Source organism: Accipiter gentilis, chromosome Z (assembly GCF_929443795.1).
Source record: "Accipiter gentilis chromosome Z, bAccGen1.1, whole genome shotgun sequence".
Classification (NCBI taxonomy): Eukaryota; Metazoa; Chordata; class Aves; order Accipitriformes; family Accipitridae; genus Astur; species Astur gentilis.
In genome coordinates, this window is record NC_064919.1 from 42,132,937 (window position 1) to 42,154,703 (window position 21,767).

General features: G+C 41.3%; 1 protein-coding gene across 12 annotated transcripts in view; it reads left to right on the forward strand.

Annotated features, from left to right (window-relative positions):
* Positions 1-1,239: 1,239 nt before the first annotated feature.
* The window catches only part of CDC14B (cell division cycle 14B), an 81,737-nt gene continuing 61,209 nt past the window's right edge, over positions 1,240-21,767 (forward strand). For all 12 annotated transcript variants that reach the window (XM_049794948.1, XM_049794942.1, XM_049794944.1 and 9 more), the window contains exons 1-4: positions 1,240-1,411; positions 9,251-9,344; positions 10,283-10,358; positions 12,144-12,236. In XM_049794948.1, the coding sequence (XP_049650905.1) occupies positions 1,255-1,411; positions 9,251-9,344; positions 10,283-10,358; positions 12,144-12,236 (420 nt within the window). In that variant the 5' untranslated portion in view covers positions 1,240-1,254. The remainder of the gene's footprint in view (positions 1,412-9,250; positions 9,345-10,282; positions 10,359-12,143; positions 12,237-21,767) is intronic.

Genomic DNA, 21,767 nt, shown 5'->3' on the forward strand with positions numbered 1-21,767 from the left:
AGAAGACAGAGGGTGGGATTCAGTAGAAGAGCAATCTTAATTAGGGCATCAGCCCTGCGTTTTGCACGTGGCCACAGCTTCACCGAGTTCACTGCCACCCTGCGAGACGATGAGTCCCACCTGCGTAACGAACCGCAACAACGACGGCCACGTTCGTCCACGGTAGGAATGGGTTTCGAAGCGCCAGCAGAATTCTAGGTCTCTGGTGTTACTTAGAAAAAGTCTTTTAAAACAGTTCTGCAGGCAAAGGCGGAACCAGTGGGAGATAAACACTGGCCTCACACTCAGCAGATGGCAGAACACTTCAGCGAGGGCTTCTGTCGCGGCCAACTAGACAGAGGTCGGGAGGGAGCAGTTTTCAGACGCCGTTTTAACTCCTAGCTTGATTGACTTCAACACCTACTTAAAATAACGGTGTGTTTTAAAGTACCGCAGTGTCTGAGAAGCAGACTCAAACCCAGCCATCTTCACTTTCCAGATAAATCCATCTAACGTTCAGACCAGAAGCCGCCCGCGCGCCCCGGGCCCGTTTCAGCCGGCCTTACGCAACGCCACGTCCCCTTGGGACCCTCGTTCGGCGCGCGTCGCGAGAGGCACCTGGAAGACCGCGACGCCTCCAGAAACCCAACCGAAATCACTCGCTTCCAAAGGCGGCGGCGGCGGCGGCGGCGGCGGCTTCGTGCCAGCGCAAGCGTCGCCGGCCCGTCCGTGGGCGCGGACGCACGCCGCAGCCGGGGCCCTCGGGCTGCGCTCCCGTCACGCCGCCAGCAGCCCCACCGCCCCGGCGGCACTCCGCCAGCCGAGGCAGGGCCGAGGTGCCGCGGGCCCCGCCGGCCGCCAGCAGCCCCGAAGCGCCGCGCCCGTCCGCGCTCCCCCGGCCCACCTGTTCCAGCGGCCGCTATGACATCACCGTCCCCACGGCTCCGCGCTGGTGACGCCACACCGCGCCGACCCAATCAGCGGCGGCGGGGGTGCCGGGAGGTGGCCGGGAGCTGCCGCCGGCTCGGGGCGGGCGGGGGGGGGGGGGGGGACCGTCGGTGCATGCCTCCCATGCGGTGGGAGGGGGCGGTGTCCGGGGAGACGCGTCAGCCGCTGCTGCCGCCGCCGCCGCCGCCGCCGCCGCCGTCGTCGTCGACGCGGGATCCCTCCCCTCGGGCGGCCCGAGCCCCGCGGGGAGCGGCGCGGCGCGGCGCGGCGCGGCGGGGATGAGGCGGCCCGCCTCGCACCCACCGTAGCGGCGCGGCCGCCTCCGCCATGAAGCGGAAGAGCTGGGCCGAGGCCCGGCGCCGGGCAGCCCCGGCGCCGCCGGCTCTGAAGAGAACTCGGGGCGCGGCGTCGCGGGCGGCGGGGGGCGAGGCGGAGCGGCGGCAGCCGCCCCCCGCCGCGCTGGAGACCTGCCTGAGGATCGCCGGTGAGGGGGGCGTGCCGGGGGGGGGGGGGGGCGCGGGCGGGGTGGCCGCGCGGCGGGAGAGAGGAGGCGCGTGTCGGGGCCGGGCTGCCGGCGGCGGGACGGGACGGGGCGGGGTGGGGGGGTGGGGGTGGGGGGATCCCGTCCCCGGTCCCCGTCCCGGTGAGTCGCGTCCCGTCCCGGCGGTGGGCGCCGCGCCGGCCCGCGGGTGGGAGGTGCGGCCGCGGGGCGGGAAAACTTCCCCTCAGCGCTGGGTCCCGCCGGGACCCCGGGGCGCTCGGGGGGCGGCGGCGGCGGCGGCGGCGGCCTCTGCCGTCTGCCCGTGCCGGGGGTCAGCCCTTGCCTCGCCGGCGTCTCGCAGAGCGAAGTACTCTTTGAAAATGCATCGCTAGTCCAACCGTGCTTCCAGAAGAGCGAATACCGTGGGGCTTTTTTTAATGACCGTGGCGGCACCGAGCGATTGCCTTGTGCGGTCGTCTTCTGCTTGCAAGAGGGAAGATGCGTTTGAACCCGTGAAACGGGTTTCGGGGGGCGGGAAGTAGCGGGAATTTCTCTCTGTACGGGGGATCTGTCTGTCTTCCTCCTCCTGTTGTGCTTGCTGGCCAGTGGGTAAAATAATGGACGCGCGTCGCACCTCTTGACACGCGAGCGCCGACGGCTTCTGCGGGCAGGTTTGCTCGGTGTCCTCCGTCCTTTTCGGCGGCCCTCTGGTTTGAGCCGTGCTTTGTTTTGGCACGGGAACCTGCCTCTGTGGAGAAGAGTGTTGGAACACAGCCGAAAGAATTCTGGATGTGGGTTGGAGGTCCCCAGCTAAAAGACGTGCTTGAGTTAAGTTTGCCTGAAAGCGAAAAAAAACCAAACCAAAACAAACCAAAACAAAATTACTTTTTATGTCCTGTGTCAGAATCTGAGAATGGTCATATTTACAACTTCTCTTATAAACCAAGAAATAAACATCACTTACCACTTCTCTGTGAAGGGCATGGGAAATCGTCTGTAGACAGAGCAAGTAAAAATACCAGGAACAAACGTGTACGACAGGCACCAGTCTTACCTGTGCCAAGAAGCAGGGTTCCTTAAATTAACTCGTGTGTCTCCTAGGTAACAATATGTTTAGAAAACCACAAGATTTTGTTTTGAAAATAGGGTGTAGTGATGTAGGGAGAATGTAAACTCCCAAAGCATACCGGATTCTCCCTTTTAAGAAGCTCTGATAGTGTCAGAATAAAATCCTAAATACTCCAGCCTAAAATGCAGCATTTTAGGGCTCATCTAACACAGGGAAACATAGTAGCGTACTTATGTGCAGAACTCTAATGCTACAATAACTCCATATGTGTATATTTCTGTAACTGCAACCATTTATATCGGAAATGACGATGGTACAGTTTTAGGGTTAAATGTAGAAACCTCTCATTTGGCAGGTGATGGCTTTTGGATATCAAAGTAATTTCACTACCTAGAATACCGTGCAGCCCTGTCCGGCTCAGATCTCTAGCAAACAGCAGGTCTGTGTAACCATTCTCACGCAGCAGTTGCTTGGCTCTGATAATGCACATCTGGCATCAGCAGGCCCCTTAAATTACTGTATTTGCTCCTCCAAAGAAATGTTCGCCCATTTAAATAATACAGTAGGGCACTTAGGCTTTGACTTGTGTTTTTTTCAGTGGGATTTAACCATATGCAGCAGTACACAGTATAACAAACTTGATTAAAATGCAGTAGGTTATTTAATAATATTGCATTTTGTCTTCATCCTCTTTTCTCACTGTGCACCGTGGCTGCTGGTTACAAGCTTCTAATAATGGAACAATAGTCTAATATTTATTACGCTGATATGTCATACGTATTTTTTAAAAGAGAAACCTTAATAGAATAAGCCCACAGGCTTACCTTTTTTTTCAGCTGTTTTAGGAGTTACTTCAAGTTTTGAACTGTCAGTTCTGCCTTCTCATAATGCAGCTCTGAGAAATGAATTAATAGTTCTGGACTGCACACAGATAGGTTAAAGCGTAAGGCCTTATTCTTGCAAATGGACATACTGGTAAATATTTTAGCCTCTGTAAAGGCTGAGAGGTCTGTGTTAGCTTATCTGCTTACAGAAACGGTGCCAAACTCGTTAAGAGCATTGCAGGCTACCCTTATTTTCATCTTTGCCAAAAGACAGAGGCAGAAAACAAACCCAAATAGCTGTGAAGATTTATGGATCTTTTCTTGTGTGATGTTACATTCATAAACAGCAAAGTTTGTAATCCATTGTTTGCATGGATTTTATGCTCAAAATACTTAGAGTAATTAGTGCATTTCTTTATTTCTTAACTAATTTCTTAATGTATGCATCAGCCATATGTCAGAATCATTTTTAATCAGAATAATCTAAATATTTTTGTTTACTATGAAGACTAGTTCAGAAAAGCTGTTCTTGTAAAAAATTGTTTGTTTTGGTCTGTTAAGCTGCATGGTAAGACTTACCATTTTCTCTTTGTCAGCTAATGCGTGAGTCTTGCTGGTATGAATTCAATTTGCTGGAACTGAATGCATTTCTTATGTCTGTTAGAAGCATATTCCCATATCCTTCTGATCTCTGAAAGAAGTAATTTATATGATCTAAAGAAAATGTAACAATTCTGTGTAAAATGCTTGAAAGCTGTTGACTTCCTTTCCTTGGCTGCTTTTCTTTGTCATTGCTCTGATTTTATAAATAACATTTTAAAGAAGATGTGGAATTATAATGCATAAACCTCAGGCAAAAGGTGTGTGTTTCTCTCTCACTTCTTTTCGGTACTTAATTCTAAAGTGAAGTAACTACAATAGCTATACATGGAATTAAATTTTAAGTGATAGAACACTGTGGGGCATTTCTTGACATTTGTCCTCCTGCTAAGTGTATATCCAGTTTGTTTACAGTGAGGAACTAACATCTTAAAGGATGCTCTAAGCTGTACTATATATGCCTTTTTTTCTTTATTGAGAATCGTTTTAACTTACACTGTCACTTGGAGTTTTTATCAAATAGCATTCAGTTTCATATGTTCATTGATAGGTGGGTTGTTTCTTTAGTTTTGTGTTGTTTTTTTTTTTTCCAAACCGTTGAGCTGTCTTTTGTTTTTCCAGTATTGCTGGCTTGTCATTATAAACTTTGTGCATTATGTAGAAAACTATTTTTGGAATGCTAAAGACACTTCTATGGAGTATCATTAAGCTTTCCAACATTTTGACTATCAACACTTCCAATTAGTACAAAAGCTGTATTTACTCTTTCATCAATATGATCTCACTTACTTGTAAGTCTTTCCTAAAGTTAAGATTTTAAATAAGAGTTTAAGGCTTTTAGTATCTAATCCAGCACTTGAAAGTGCATGACCGTATGTGAAGTAGTCTTGTGTATCAGACAAGAGCAGCAGAGTGCAAGGACTGTATTTGAGTAAAGTAACACAGTGTTGTTGATCAGTCGAGACATGGCCCTGAAAATACTTTTTTTCACGGTTTTCTGTTAAATAAAAACTTCCTTTAGCTTTTTAGTGTGCTTTCATTTTCTTTTTCAGAGGCCAGGCTGTTGTTCAAATTGCCAACTCTATCATCACTTAAATTTGAAATACCGTAGTGATGAGTGAATGAATCTTTTTCCAGGACAGAATGACTAAAAAGGAGATCTTGTGCAATTTTGCTCTTCGTCTTGACATTGCAACAGAATTTGTCTGTTACGTTTTCTCATATGTCTTTGTGATATTTTGGATTCTTTTAAATCAAACACAATGAAATACCATGTACCAACTCTGAATTTAGAAATACACTCCTCTTACAGTAGTAAATAACTCTCTGGTTACATTCCTGGTAGTTCAAAATAGCTAATGTTGGTTTTTGTTGTACTGTCAGTCTCCTCTGAATTTCTCATCTAAGGCATCTTTTTAACAATAGAACTGTAGAGTTTCTCTTTTTTATGAAATAATCTTTGCTGATCATATGCAGACTTGTCCTGCAGCGAGTGCCTGTTTTGTATTTAGTTGTCTCTTGCATTACTGAAATTTCTTTCTCCAAGGCCTGTGCAGCAGATCCTGAGAAGCATCAGGCTTATTGAGAGTAAAGGGAAGGAGATTATTTTGTCATCTCTATATTCACATTAACATGATTTTGAAGTGATAGCTCTCATATCTATTTCCACAGAACACTGTGGATCTGAAAAAGAAGCAAAATGCTTTTCCTGCTGTATGCACACTGCAGTCAGATGTGTGATTATTTTAGCTTGTGTAGACATGCTTGTGTTAGCTTTAATCTCCCTAGTTCATGTACCAGCAGTAGCAAAGCTGTGGTAACACAATCCTCGGTTAGGGGTATGCAGGCTCATTTTGTTGTAAGTTGGATGCTTACTCAAATTAATTGCCTACAGTGACGTCCATGTTTCTGTATTTTAACTGTTTTGTTACATGAGGCTAACAAAATCAAGTGTAATTTAAGTATATCTAACATACTGCAGTCATATCTCCTAATGGCAGTGCAGATGCAGCCTGTAAGGCAGTGAGCCCTACCCCCTCATTCTTCTGAGAGATGATTAGAAAGGTCTGCTCTAGTTTGCTAGTTTTAGGATGGCCCTTGATCAGAAATTTGCAGGAATCTGGAAATGCTCAAGTACACTATATGTAAATGAAATACTAAAAAGCTAAAATTCGCAAAGGAAGCATAAAAAGAAGCCTTGTTCCTGCAGTCCAAACCTTTGTGGAGTCCTAGTGAAATCAATTCCTCAGTGCTCTGGTGTATTTTATGTATAAGCCCTCATCCTGCAATCAGATCCTTAATGAAGGAATTCTCCTTTCTCAGCAAGTGTTAACTCCTGTTAAAAATCAACACAGTAATCCTTGGCTAAACAGAACTGGGAAAGTGTTTGCAAAAAAAGAGGTAAAACCAGACATGGTCAGAATCACAGCATTTGTCTGATTATCAGGCTGGTAAGCCAGCAGAAAGGTAGATAAACTTATGGGAAAGGACTTCTCCATGTAGCTCATTTCTAAAACCTCCCTATGAGAAACATGTTTAAAAGGTGGAGCCTGCTGTTAGGAGCAATTGTTAGTGGTGCGCAGGAACGGACAGCTTGTCAGGATATTGGCATTTGGCACATACTGCTCATATTGTGAGGTACTTCTGTAAATTCATTAAACTAGAGTTTCTTCCAGGTGTTTTAAGAATAGCAATTCAAAAGGCCTTTTACACACTGCTCACTCAGGATAGGAGTTCTTATTTTTGTTTGACATTTTTGCAAAAGCTGCAGAAGATTTTTAGTAAAAGTAGGAGCATTGAGGAAGCAAGGGATTCTGTTACTCCAAATCCTGTTTAGGAGCAAGATGCTAAATTATTTTAGTTCTTTGACCTGTGCAAATATATTTCTTTTCATTTTGATCCTCCCTTTGTATTTGAGGATTTTGGATTACTCTTTGTGTAGTGCTTTTATACTTTCAAAAGTGATGTAAATTTATGTGAAGAAGCTGGTGTGCAAGAAGGTAGGGTGTCAGTTTCAGTACTACAGCCATTCTGCCCAGACTGTGATGCGGATGTTGTTTGTGTACACTGAGAGCTCAGTCTAAGTCAATAATTAGACCGGATCTAAAGGACAGATGCCATCGAGGGAAAAATTCTGGCTGTGTATTCCGACTGTTAACCCCCAGTGGACTGGTTCAGTGAGCTAACTCAGAAGAAAACTTTTCCTTCTAAGCAACCTGGTGGCAGCTAGCCATTAAATCAGTTTACAAGTAGTGTGAAATTATGGCTTGGAGCTGTAGTGTGACGTGTTTAATCTAGCAATGCCAGTTTCAACACATTCCCTAGATATTGTATGCTCTCAGTTCTCGGCTCTGCTTCCTCCTTTGCGCTCAGTCCTCCCCCCACAGACATTTGCACTCATTCTCAGGGCAGAGGAAAGTAAACCACCAAAGCAGCCTTTTTTTTTTTTTTTTTAAATTTATTTAGTGTGTGCGCTAGGATACCTGTTACAGTTTATGATTCACACAAATCCACCTAGACACAGCACAGGGAGTAACACAGTGATGAGGACAGATGCAGGGGAGTTGTGGCAAGCTGGGGCTCCCTCCACTCCCAAAGCGTTGGCCTGAACGCTTGCCCAGGACTGCCTTTCTGTGAAGCAGTTTTCCCCATAGTATATTTTGCATCCAGTTGAGGTGGCGTTGCACTTGCTTCTCCACACTATTTCACTTTGTGGGCCAGTTTAGTCACTTCTTAAAAATGCACAGCATTACTCTGAATTTTATCCTTTGGCTTGTTTTCAGGAGATCCTTTGGTAAATGCTGGGAGGTACAGAATTTTCTAAGCAGGTAATGCACTTCCCAGCTAGTACTGCAGCTACTGTGCCTGCAAGATGGGACTGTTAGAAATTAAATAAGCAAGTTTGGTGCCTTGCTGCTGCTGAGAGAGTAAGGAAGTAGGTGCCTGACTTGCTCAGGAGTTACTCTGCATGTCTCTGGTGGCACCTGACCTGTAAATGTTTAAGCCAAACCATTCACATCAGGCAGCTGTTTTACTGAAATGTGCATTTAGCAAATGTACACTTTTTTGGTGTTGTCTGCCTCCATCCCCTGAGATATTGCTGTACATAGGTGAGCACTGAAAATGTGAGTGTTGAATAGATAGACGTGGGGACTCCTTTCATGGCATATTTTACCATGTATTTTCAAGATGCAAGTAATGACTTCTAAGTGCTAGTCATGGGGGATTTTTTTTTTGAAGCATAAAGTGATTTTTTTTTTCTCCCCCTTGCTCTCTGGAAAGGGAGATACAATTTTTCTTTATCAGAAATTATGCCTTGAAATTACAGGTTTATATGCAGGTGATCTGTTTTGGTATTTAAGTAATATATCTGTTCCAGGCAACTAGTTTGCAAAAAAAATAAAATCTTTCCTTTTGGGTTTGAATTTTAATCCTTGTATTTTACAAGGATATTTTTTCAGCAGGAGGAAGAAAAGTATTGCTGTGGTGCTGCAAGGCCTCAATTTTTATTGACCAATTACCGCAAGCACAGCAATTTACAGCAGCCGCACAGTTGGTGTTTAAAGTTCACTGGGGCTACAGCTCCCCTGGCCGTAAAAATAATTTATATCTATGTGAACACCGTTGGCATTTTTTTCCCTTCAGCTTAATGAAGAAAGCCAGGGCAAACATAAGGTGCCTCCTGCCTGCATGCACGCAGGTTTTGAGGGGGCAGCCGGGGGGGGGATGGACACGCGGACAGGGATGTCAAGGTGGCGGCTGCGCTGGTGCTCCTGCGGACAGCAGTGGGCTGCCGCCTCGCCTCCTCACATCCCTCCAGCGTCTGTTGCCTGCAGGCTTTAATTGCACGCCACTACTGTGGAAATCATCGTTTTACGGAAAGATGGGAAGTGCCTGTGTTTCAGCACGAGCACGCTTCGCTGTTTGATTTAACGTAGGTGCTATGAGGTGCTGAGGGATTTATGGCTTAGTGGGGGGGTGTGGTATTCGGAGTGCCACAGGTGGGGTCTGTTGCCAAAAGGAGGTGGGTCTTTTCTCTGTGCGTGGGTGCAAGTCAGGCTCCTGCTATATTGCAAAGTCATCAAACAGGTAGCTTTCCTGTGAACACTTGGTTTGAGAAAGAAAACTAAAGAGCTGTGGATTACGGGAACACTGCTGAGCAAAAAGCCTCAATCTTCGTATGTCTTGTTGCTTAACACCAGAGAAATAATAATGTCTAGTTCAGTAATACTTAAAAGAAGATTTGGTGCACTTTAAACCATTTAAAGTTGTTCTGTTGACAGGTAATACTTCTGACGTTCAGCAGAAAAGTGTATGTTTATAAAAGCTTTAAATTTTCTTGCATTTCAGATCGCCTTTATTTTGCAATTCTCTGCCAAAAACCAAAGAGTGGAGCTGCAAATACCCATTATTTCTGCATAGATGATGAACTTGTATATGAGAAGTAAGTACAGACTTATTTTTTCCTGTTTTTTACAGAAATAAATTAGTCAGAACAACAGCAATGAGGAACCAGTCTAATTTACATTCTGTTTTCAAATGTAGCTGAGGGAAACATACTATTCCCATTATAGAACTAATTACATGAGTTTGGTCCTCTCAGATTTATCTGCCATGATGATTTATACGTCTTAGAATGGTTTCCTGGCTTCCTATCAGGATTTCTTAAAAAATCTTTTCAAAGCAGATGCTTTCACTGTACCCATTCTTGTTAGAAGACAGTAACATGATGCAAAAATATATATTCAGAAGCACGCACTGGGCTGCTGAGCTGAAGGGGATGTCTTTGGTTGCTCACGTATTAAGTGGAATCTGAAGTCTAAACTTCTGAGAATAAGAGAAGAAACTGGCAAAATCAATTCAAGCCTTTATGAGCTGACAATGGATATATTATTTCCGCTATAGTGAACAGTGTATGCCTTTGTATGTGATCTGGAATGCTACTAATTCTTTAAATATTTTTGACCAAGGGTGTGCTTACTGTTTTTGAAGGTACTAATCAATCTTTATTCTCTGTGTTCACTTTTCTCTGCAATATTAATTGCCTTCTTTTAAAGTAAAGCTTTTGGGTTGCTCTTAAAATAGAGTTTCTAAACTGGTGTCACAGAGTGATAAGGTAGTGAGAATTTTTTGAAATCCTGAGTATTCCAGTTTGGTTTTGAATGGTGATATGTGTGGAAAACAAAGAAGAAAGGTTGAGTCCCTGTTTAAATATGACAATACTGCTTCCTCCAACAAATTATGTATGTAAGAAGGCATTCTTGTTTTTAAAATGATGCACATATATCACATACGTATTATTACTCCTTGCTTTGTGCATCTTATTAAAAAAAAAAGGCAGTTACAGAGGTCATGTACAATTTTTCCCCTTTTTCCTACCAGCTTCTATGCAGACTTTGGACCACTCAATCTGGCAATGGTCTACAGATACTGCTGCAAGCTAAATAAGAAATTAAAGGTAACACTTGGGTTTTTTATTCAATATTCTTGATTTTTTAAAGAATAAAAACAAATGTGGTTTTTTTTTTGTTCAGGTGCTTTCCTGGGTTCCTAATCGAGCTAAGTTTTGAATATAAATGCTAAATTTTATCAAGGCAAATTTAGGGGGGAGGAGGATCAGGAGAGAAAAACCACTTACTTTTAAGATCCAGAAGATGCACCCCTGTGGCAGTAACTAATGTTAAGCTCCTAAAAGATAAGTTGCTAAAAGGGTACAGACTTCTTTAAATGAAAAACTCTGGTCCTGGAATTCAGTTTTCTTGGCAATCTGCCAGCATTGAGCGAGCTTGAGGGTGCAATGCAACACATTTTTATTTGAGATGGTTTTTGTTTGATTTGGGTTGCTCTTCTGGTCCTGACATATCTGGTATGAAGCAACATTTGATCTTTGATAGTGCTCATTGCATTGTCCTGAAGGAGACTGCCATGCCTCTACTGACAATTAGCTTCTCTGAGGGGTGCTTAGTAATTTTAGGGATTGGGATCTTGATAGAGCCTAGTGTCTTTAAAACACAGTTCCTATATTAATTAACATGAATGACTTCAAGTTAGTTGACCTCTAACAGATGTTGGAATATAAAACCTGTTAGGCAGATAAAAAAGCTTATTAGCATTAATGTGAATCACAGTTTGCCTCTTCAAAACTGCTTAGATCTTGAAACTGCCACTGAACTGTGAAAATTTGGAAGTATGCAGAACATTATAGTTATCTTTTTCATTCCTTGATGTCTGTCACTGGTATTAGTTTGCATAATTCAGACTTCCTTTGTCCCTGTGGCACTACAAACAGGTTTGCTGGAGACAAGATTCTCCGATTTTTGTTTACAGGATGCTCTGAAACAACACAAGTCTGTATTACAATCCCTTTGAATATCTTGGGTTTGATATTGGAGAGGTGTGTTAGGATTGCTGAGAACATACTGCTGCTAGTGATCTGGGGTTTATTTGTCTTGAGTGCATTGAATAGTATCTGAGCAAGTAACATTGCTATTTAAATAGTGACATTTTATGATAGCTTAGCAGTTGATCAAAGTATACAGTTTCAAGCACATCAAAATTTGTTTCAAGGGCCAGTTAGGAGATAGTGTTTGCTGCCACCACAGACGTAAGTGTCCTTTCTCTTGGCAATGCCATTCCACCCCCTTTCTAAGGTAACTGGAGAAACTATATGCCAAGCCGAGATGAAATTTTAAAGTTATTTATGATAAAGTTTAGAAATACTTCAAAAATATTTTAATCTAAGTATGTATTTTCCAGTGGTTCTGACCCTTAGAAACAACTACTAGTTGATACTTAGAAACAACTACGATTTGATTTATCTAGAGTCAGGTTTTCTTTAAGAATAAAAAAAGTCTAAATTCTGTTTTCAAAACTATTGTGACTTGAACATGCCTGTGATGTTTTTGAGAATGCCAATTTATATTTACTTCTCATAAATGCCTATCTGTTACAAAGGGCTTGAAGTTAGAAATACTAAATGCATTTAAGGAGAAAAAGAAATACTACTGTAATTTGTATCAAAAATTATTTAGGCTGGATACTGGGAAAAATACTGGAACAATCTAGGTAGGAATGCAATAGAGTATTCCAAAGCTTTTGAGGGACTAGTCTACAGTATACTTGGTCCTCTGAATACAGGTGGCTGAAAGTAGGTGAACAGACCTTTGCATTCCTCTAATTTTATAAAAGAAAGCATGAAAAGTCTAAAATGCAAAATCATAATCTTGTTCATTTTTTGATACAGTCATTTTCATTGATAAGGAAGAAAATAATTCATTATACTGGCTTTGATCAGAAAAAACAAGCAAATGCTGCATTCCTCATAGGCTCCTACGCAGTAAGTATTTAAATTTTTACATTGCATCAGCTTGCTAAATGTGTTCATTTTTTCATACTCAATTTTTAAGACAGCAAGATAAAAACAATTCTTTTGAATAATCTTTCTACTAATGTATTCTATAGTAAGGTACCACATACTAAGACAGTTTTTAAAATCTAGTAGGTATGTGAATGGAGTTGAATGGTTTTAGTTTTTTTCCTCTCCACTGCAATCTGTGCTCCCAAGAAGTAAGAATACCACTGAAAAAAAAATCTTTATGAATATTTTAATTTAGAAAAAATGACTGCTTCTTCATGTTTTTCCTTTCCCCCACCCACACATACTCTCTTTTTTCTTTCTTAAAATAGAGAAATATTATCTTGCACTAAGTACAGTATATCATTTCCCATTGCATGCACATTTAAATATACCTTTTCTTCCCCAGCTGCTTCCTTTCTAATGTAAGGTGATCTCTTCAGTTAACCTAGGAGAAGGATTGAGATCATGTGGTAGGCTTAGAGCTAGTATAAAGCCTGGGAATATACAAGGTGGCTGGAAATGTACTGAGCCAGGTGCCTGACTGCAGAGGGGAAGATGACATCACAGCTGCATGTGTTTGGTACACAAAAGTGTAGTCAAGGAATAAAATGCTGAATGCTTCAGAATGGAAGATGTGATGTACCATATTCAGGTTCTGCTTTGACTTGTAACACACTTTGATTGTAACCATCTCTCTTCTTTACTGGGTAATAAAATTAAGTGAGAACTTACGCATTTTTTGATGTTAGAGATTTGAGGGGTCAAAGTTCATACAGCCTTAGGTCATTCCTATTTATTAGCTGCAAGGCTATACAGTACTTGCTGTGATGCTGGTAGTCTCCTTGCTACCTCTCTACAACATGCAGGAGGTCCATTTTCCGCTCCCCAGGGTTTCTCAGTTGTCTATTTTCTACAGTACTTACTACAAATTAGAACTAGATTTCAAAATACGTCACTCTTGATATTTGAAATGCAGGCGCTTAGGAATGTTGCTGTAGACCTTTGCGTTCTTAAACCACTTGGAAACTGGCAACATGACTTAATAAGCCTGTTTGCAGTTAAGTCATTACGTTGACAAAACAGCTGCAGCTTTTAGGAAAACTTCCTAATGACTTGATCATAATGGAGGCCCAGAAAGCGAGAGGGGACTGGTTTCAGTTATCAGCCATTATTTGGAAGGAACTGGGTTTTGTTTTTCCCTAAACTTTGGTTCTGAATATATGTAGTAGTGTTGTGCAGCATTGCAGCTGACATTCTGAGCAGAATCCACGTTACGGAAAATTAACTAAGGGCAAAACAATCTAATATGAAAATACTGTGGTTGACTGTGTAAAAGTATACAAAAAGCCTAACACAAATCTTATTTCTGAGCATTCAGTAGCCCTGCCATGTTGCAATAACAACATGCAGTTGAAGAGGAATGCTTGGACAGACTTGAATAAAGCTCTAAGATTAATATGGGTGGATCATGACAGTCCAAAGCCTGATAATTAAAAATGGAGGCTGTTGGACAGAGGAATAGGCAGTTTTTGCTTCAGAGAACTGCAGTGAAGGAGGTAGGAATTACGGAGTACAGAAAGAATGATAACACAGATCCAGCTAAAGTATGACACGAGATCATGACTGACTAGCCATGCATGTGGGAGGGCTAGTTGCAGACAGCTGGCGTATGGCAGGAAAAAGCTAGTCCAAACCACTGCTAATTTTCAGAGTTCAGAGACTTGTGCTTAGGTTATTGCATTGTATAGGTTGAATAGTTCAGCGTTTCCCTTAAAGACCCATGGCAAAGTGAAGGACTATGTGAATATCATCCCCTCCTTGAACGGGAGCATGTCTGTTTTGCTGAATCGTAAGTTGTAGGTGGTGAGGTAGCTCTAGCAAGATGCTGATTTTCTTTGCAGTGCAACAGACTTCTGCTTTGGTACTGCTTTTTCTATGAAGTAGGGTACGGTTTCTTCCCAGATTGATGTGGGAGGGATTTCAGTGAAGGAAGATCACAGAAGAAAGACTGTGCCCCTGAGGCTTTTTTTTCCTTGGCGCCCTTTGATGATCTTTCATGAAGAGGCAGGCTTAATTACAGCACTCACTGCTGAAGTGTTCAAACATATACATCCCACATTTCCGCTTTCTGCAGGGAGAATTGAATTGTTCTCTATGGGGTGAGCCATAGTATAAGATCTGTACAGAATGCATGATAAATATACATCTGTAAGCATATTTCCTAATTGGAAGGAAATATATCGAGGTCTTTTTTATTTAAAACTTAAATAAAGTGGGCTTAAGCAACCACCTACTTCTTCAGTTCAGAGTGCTTTGCTTTTTGATGAAGAAGGATCCATCCAGCTATTCGTCAAAACTTTAAGAAGCTTTTCTGTAATTTAAGTTAATCAGACCATGTCTGGTTGGTAATGCTCTTTGTTGCTTCAACTGAGTATCATAATTTAATTTCTGATCCCATACAGTCTAAGTGGTAGATTGCCACTGTATTTTGTTTTCTGTGGGTTGAATGTGTTTTCTTGTTTGATTTCGGTTTTTTAGCTTCATGGTGGGTTCCCATTTCAACAGTTTACCTTGGGTTGAAGATGGCAGTGCGTCAGGTTGGAGGAGTTCAGGTGGGAAGAGCAAGGAAGGAGAAAGGGAAAGTAGCCTTCACAGAGTTAGTCATGAAAATAGTGCTTGTCTGCATGTGTGGTAAGGCCTCTGATAACTTAAGCATAGTTTTGGGTGCAAGGTGCTCTGTAGATGCAGGTGTTTTAAGTTACTTCTTAGAAATAACAGTCTGCCAGGTTTTCAGGAATAGCACAGACACAGTTAAGTGTGTGCTTTCTGCTTTTGTTCTTTTTTTTTTAAATGCAGTCACATTTTAACTATAAAACTATAATGAACTGTATATAACTAGTTCTTCCCTGGAACTTGTGTGTCCTCATAAACATTCAATATTTTTATGCTAGGAACTTCTAAGCCTTTCATTTTAAGGGCTTGTTGACCTTAAATTTGTATTCTTCAACAGAGTATTACTTAACTTCTGCTTAAAGCAATTGGGATATGTTAGCATGGTTTATCATTCAGCACCTTTTGTTTATATATATATGTGTGTGTATATATCATGTGGGGATATGCTCATTTTGACTACTAAGGGAATTAGGAAAGCCTTCATTAACTGAGGTGAAGTCTAAGGGCAGCTGTTAGTGTTCTGGTTTACAAGCAAAGTCTTCTCCCAGTCTTTTCTTCACAGTTGGTGTGTTTCAGTATTTTCCCCTCTCACCTGCATCTAACTTCTCTTTCTTTCCTCTTCAGTGGAGATAGTTTCTGAACTCTTCAGGCTACACACTTCTTTCTCCCCTCTCCTGCATCTGCTGCTTCCTTCCAGGTTTACTTTGGTGTGACAGCACAGCCTAATTCAAGCTACAGGGCCCTTCAGTATAAGATGGTCTTAACAGTGAAGAACAAAGTTTTCAAATACATTTATATATATGTAGCTTTAGAATAAAATATGATTTTTTAGAATAAATCTTAACAATTTAGATCTTAATCCCTTTATTGTTCATCTTCCATCTATTTTAATTCTGTATTTTGTTTCATTTTTACAGATGATATACTGTATAATGAGAATAATACTCTTCTGTGTAGATTAGCATAGATGTGGCAAGTTCAGCCACACAAAGGGTAGCCAGAATTCTGTGTGTTGGGGTTGAATGTTTATACTTAATTTGGGTGGAGGGAGTGAGGGGAAAGAAGGGGGGGGGGGGGGAGGGAAACCCCACCTTTGTTCTTCACTTTTTAAAGAAAAATTGCTTTTCCTTGGAAGCTATCTTCACTGTTCAGGCCTTACCACTCTACCAAAGCAGCAGTGATCTGAGTTGATCTCTACAGTGGCTTCTCTTGATTTTCACCAGGACTTGGCTGTGGGTGAGGAAAGTCTGCTTCTTCCATCATTGCTCCTTCTATGTTAAGAAAGAAAATGTACCCTCTGTGTCCTACCAACCCAATTCCCAAGCTCCCCCCTCTCCCCTTGGCTGCATTAACTTAGTAACAGTGTTTTTTTTCTCAGGCCTGGCACTAATTATGTACTTGGAGGGTGACCCTCCGAGGGTACCACCCCATGAACTGCTGTAATTCAGGTCACCTTCTCCAGGACTCATCTCTGTACTTTGTCTATTTTCTCATCTTCTTTCTTCAGGGTAAGCAGCGTTTCCTTCATCTGTTCTGATCTGTAGTACTGTTTTTTTGCCTTTTCAATTTGTTAGTGTCCTTCCTACCTGTGGGCCTAATGCTGGGTAGAAGCTGGAGGTTGCAGAAGCAATTAGCACCAGTCTGTGTGATGTTCACTGCTCTGTTCTTACTGTGGCATTTGCAGAATTATCTCTGCCTAAGCCGTGGAAAAGCAGGCAAACCTGTTTGTTTAGTGGTCCAGGCTGAGTGGTGGTAAATGGGTAACTGCTGCAGTGCTCAAGTTACCGGTGGGTAAACCGTCTTTGCTGTTTCGGTGAGAGGCGCTTGTGCTTGACAAGCGAGTGGCAGAGGCGAGATGGTCAAAGTACTGGCCCTTCATTTAAGCAAAAGTTGCCTGGAGTCTTTTTGGCTTTCTCTGTGTTTGTGTCCACTAAAAAGCTACCTTCTCTGAACTGTATTTGGGAAATCATGATTAGTCTTCATGATGGCAGCTTTTCCAGCTGTTTGTTACTAGATTCTTCCTCACGATGTTCTTACCAGACTGCTTGTCTCCATAGGAGAAAAGTTGCTCTTTGGGGGTCCCTCACTATAGTACTAGCTTGCTTTCTTAGCTTTTGTGAAGTACTGATGTGCCCAGCCCAGCCAGTTCCCAGCTAACAGGGTTTTCTGTACCTCTCCTCCGCTGTTTAAAAGCTAATTGGAGGTTTCTTGCTTTTGTTTATGATGAACAGAGTTGCCAGAGACAGGCAGTTATTTCCTCTCTGCCACTTTTATCCACGTAATGACTGTGTTTCTGCTAATGAAGGGACTGTTGACCACATGTGCATTTCTTCAGTACACCACAAATCCATACAGGAAGCTTTTCATTCTAATATATTTCTATTTTGATTTTGCTGTATTTAACCTTTTCTTCTAAGGAATATTGCTACAAAATTTAATGTATTAACTGACTAGTATATCCAATGGAGGTTTTAATGAAATTAAGTATTTAAATGCTTTTAAGCTCTAGTAAAATTATGCATCTGTGTGAGCTTGTGTTTGAGTCTGGTCACACACAGTAGTTATTTGTATTTGTTCAGAATGGGCGGGTTGTGATTATTTGCAATTTACAGCAGTTCAGGCTATTTTAGGTGAGTGACATTTTTGGAACACAGTTGTATCACATGAAATTTGCTTGTAAGCAGTTTAAAATGAATCATGTAATTATTTTCTTGCTTTTAAGTCAGCATGGTGGGTAAAAAGTGTGATTTAGGTAGCAACCTTAAGTAGATTTTGCAGTTAAGGGTGAGCAGGTGGATAAACCTGATCACACTAAGTACATCATAGTTTAAAGTGCTATTTACAGGCTTGAGTTGATAAAGTTTCTAACAGTACAGCTTATTTAAATCCCCTACTTAATCTTCCTGAAAAAGCAACAAGTTATGTCATAGATGATTATTATCAAACATGTTTTGCCTTGCAGCATTACTATTTCACTTGGCAATCCAATATATTGAAGATTAAGATGCCTTCTTAAACCAGAGCCTCCTTTCCTTTTCTACCAGGAATACTTTTAATCCTGTTGTGAATACCATTTTCATGATCATAACACTAATCTAGGACACCTTTGTTTAAAAAAAATAGGGCTGCTTTGAAAACACTAATATGAATTGACAATAACATAGCTCGCTAAAAGAACTCTCATTCTATGGTTGATTTTAAATGCTCATAAATAAACACTGGGTCACCTAGTCCTGCAAGGCCTTCTGTTTTATTCAGTGAAAGTTGTAGCAGCTGTTTGACTACACAGGGATGTTGGCAGGAGCGGTGCTTGAGTGCACCTTTCCCAGTACTCAACGCTTGGATGGTTCTTGACCATTCACGGAGCTGCCTACAGTCCCTTAATTAGAAACAGATGTCCTAAATGAAAAGGATGATTAGAGCAGTGTTAATGGTTCAACTGCTAATTGCATATTTCTGGCTGTATTTTGAAATTCAGTAGGATATTTTTTTCTATGCATAAAGAAAGCAAATTTCTAAACTGTGGGTATATGAGTGATTACATAGTATAATAAAATGGTATGATATTTTGGCTTGAAAGATGTCCGTTCCGTATAGTAACAATTTTCCTGGAAGTACTGAAGTAACAGATTTGTGGAGAGTTTTTCCATGTGTATTTGTGTATGTGTGTGCATGTAGATGTGTATGTACACCCTCCTCCACTTGTGTATGATTGTAGGAAAATTCTAAAACCAATGCAACTGTACTTGTGGATTATTTATTTCAGGTCTGCTGTAGTTTCTAAGTTTTTTTAAAAAGCTGCCTTTTTTTTTTTTTTTTTTTTTTTTTTAATATTTGCATGACCTGCAGGAAAGGAGACCCTTGGGAGATCAATGTAATTTCTAATAGACTTCTCTCCATTTGCATATACAAGAATGGACAAAAACTATGCCAGAAAATGCCTGCTTCCGCTGAATAACAGTTAATATAATTTCTTGCAATTTATTTTGATAGTTTTCAACTTTTTAATTGTACTTCTCGTTGGTTGCTTTATTGACATTAACTTAAGAAAACAACTTTATTTGTGAAAGTTTCTGTCGTCTTAGAAAGCACAGCAGAAACATAACTTACAATTAGCATCTGGACAAACTGTTTTCAGCTGTTGTATATTTCGATTTCTGGATGTTATGTGTTTTCCTATTTTTCCTCCTTCCCCCAGTACATACCTCATGAATTTACAAATAGATCTTTGTTTTGCTATTCATCAGATCAACATTTCCATTCTCTTTTTTTCTGAAACTTCAGTTCTGCTTACTGCCTCAGAAAGTCCTTCCATCTTTCAACACTTCTGTCTTCTACAGGTCTCTCTGATCACTTTTCTGTTCTCATTTACTGGCTTTCTTTTGCAGTTTGTTCACCCACATCATTCCAAAGAAATTGTTCATCTTTAAGGCTTTAGTGGCCTCCTTCTGGTCAGAAACAGTATTATATACAGTTATATATGTAGTTTTATATATATAGTTGTGACAGTTTCAGTTTGTGTCAGGAGTATGTTTTTGAAGTGAATCTTTCCTTAAACTCAGCTCACTTTTGGTTCACTTCACAGGTCAGCCTAGGAGCAGTCCCAACAGGTAATGGATGTTCAGTCCACAGGACCAGATTAGGACTAGCTGTTAAGGTTAAGAGGTGCTGAAAGTGTATAGTGCAGGTGTCAGGCCTTCAGTGTTGGCTGTCAGTCTAGAGATGCATTTCTGCTGGTGCACACTACTTCCTCATGCATATATGGCCTCTGCTGCCTTGATGTCTGTTGCTCCCCTGGGCTTTGCTGCTACTTCCCTCACTCCTTCAGTCTTACCTGTTTCCATATCTGGAATTTGGTTCACCCATAACCTGAACCCAGGCTAACCCACGTTCAGCCTCCATCCAGCCTTGCTTGCGTCCAAGATTTCCAGCTCTCTCATGGTCTTAAGCTGTGACAGAAACTGACCCTGTCTCTACTTTGACGGTCACAGCTTCTTGTGTTGTGTTACTGCCAGGATACTTTCCTTGTGAAGTAAGTATCTGTTTATGGTCTTTCCCGTTCTGTGTAGAGACTGAATGCCATTCTTCCCTTTTGAAGTACTCCACACCATTGCACCTGTCCAGATACCCTCATATTAACCTAAATTTTTTTGTAAGGCACTTTTCACTGAGAGCACCATCTGACCATTTCATCAACTGCTGTCTCTGCAACTGTTCACATATCTTGTGTGTGTAGTAGTGTCACAACTGAAGTGTAGCAGGATCTCTCTTTGTTTCAGAAAATTCTGAGAAATCCAACTTGAAGAGCTTCCTTCTTCAATTAATATACTGTATATTGCTTCATTTGTACAGGAAATACTGCATATTTTTGCTTAGTAGCTTGTGCATATTGAAAAATGCCATCTTCTTGCAGTGTGCTTTTTGTATATAGTAAACAATGGTAGACATTGGATTTTTGTGTCAAAATCAGGTTGGCTTTTTTTAAGTGTCCTTGTATGTTGCAAGTGTTCATATAACTATGTTAAGGAAAGTCCATATGCACATGCATGTGTGTTAAATGGTGTTTCTAGCAACTTCACTGGTAATTTCAGAAGTTTGATGGGTACTTAAGAACTAACATGTTTCAGTATACTGTAACGTTATGTAGACTTACTTTAGTACAACACTTAAGGTTATGGAAAAAACTTGCATCTTGCAGCTGTTGCACTTGCAAACAAATGTTTCTGCCTTAAGAAGCTGGTAAAAGCTCAGCTGAGATATGGGAGAAATCCTTGGCCTTTCTGAGCTACATGGACTTACAGTATTAGCTAGTAATAGCTGCATTTCTACTTGCCTGTTATAGAGGTAGTACTCTCTCTATATTACCCAGCCTTACAGCACTGAATCCCAAGTTTTTTCCAGGTGATTAATTTCTGGCTACAAACTCTGTTTCTGCTGTTTAATTACCTTCTATTTGCTAATGCCATTTCATATCTGTGGTTTATAAGTTTTTCTGGGGCAGGGCTCTTTTTCTGATAAGCAGTGCTAGATTTATAAGGTTGCTAGCAATATGTGTTCATTGTGCTGCAAGATGCAAAGTGTGACTATATAAAAAGCACACAACTTGAAATTTCTTGGCATATGACCTTTATATCCAATTCAGGCAATGACTATGCCTGCAGAATAGAAAGTGAACTCTGGCATCTGAGGAGCAGCTGTTCAGCGATATTTCGGGGGCTTTTTAAGTCTCTCTTCTATTCCAGGTGTATGCTTGCAAGTATTAATGCAAAAGTCACTGACCCCTCCCCAGTGAAAGCAAACACACACACAAAACATGCAGTTTTCATTACTTAACTAAACTACTTAAAACAAGACAGACAGTTTTTTTCTTTGGTTTTGCTAATTGCACAGGAAGAACGCTCAGAAAATACTTAACACAGTAATCGAATCAGAGGAGAAATGAAAGGGGTCACCTGTTACCATGTATGTTTTAGCTGTCTGTTCAGGATATGTTTCAGGCTGGGTTTGGTTGGTTGTTGGTTTTGTGTTTGTTTGGTTTTTTTTTTAGCAATGTCTGTTCCACCTCTGATTCTCTACCTCACAAGAATGTGTGTATGTGTGTTTGTGTAGAGAGGATGTTGAAGGTATGTTAAGCCATTTGTTAAAACTGGCTTTACAGCATCATCAAAGAAATTTGAAAGGCAATGCCACCTTTTAAAAGAAAAAAATCTCAAAAGCAGCAGAAAGCAAAAATACCACACTTAGATTTTGGGGGGATGTTTAATTAATACTCATTAGGATTCTTACTTACAAAAAACCTCTAAGGAAAAAAGTCATTAATGTAAGAGATGTGAATAA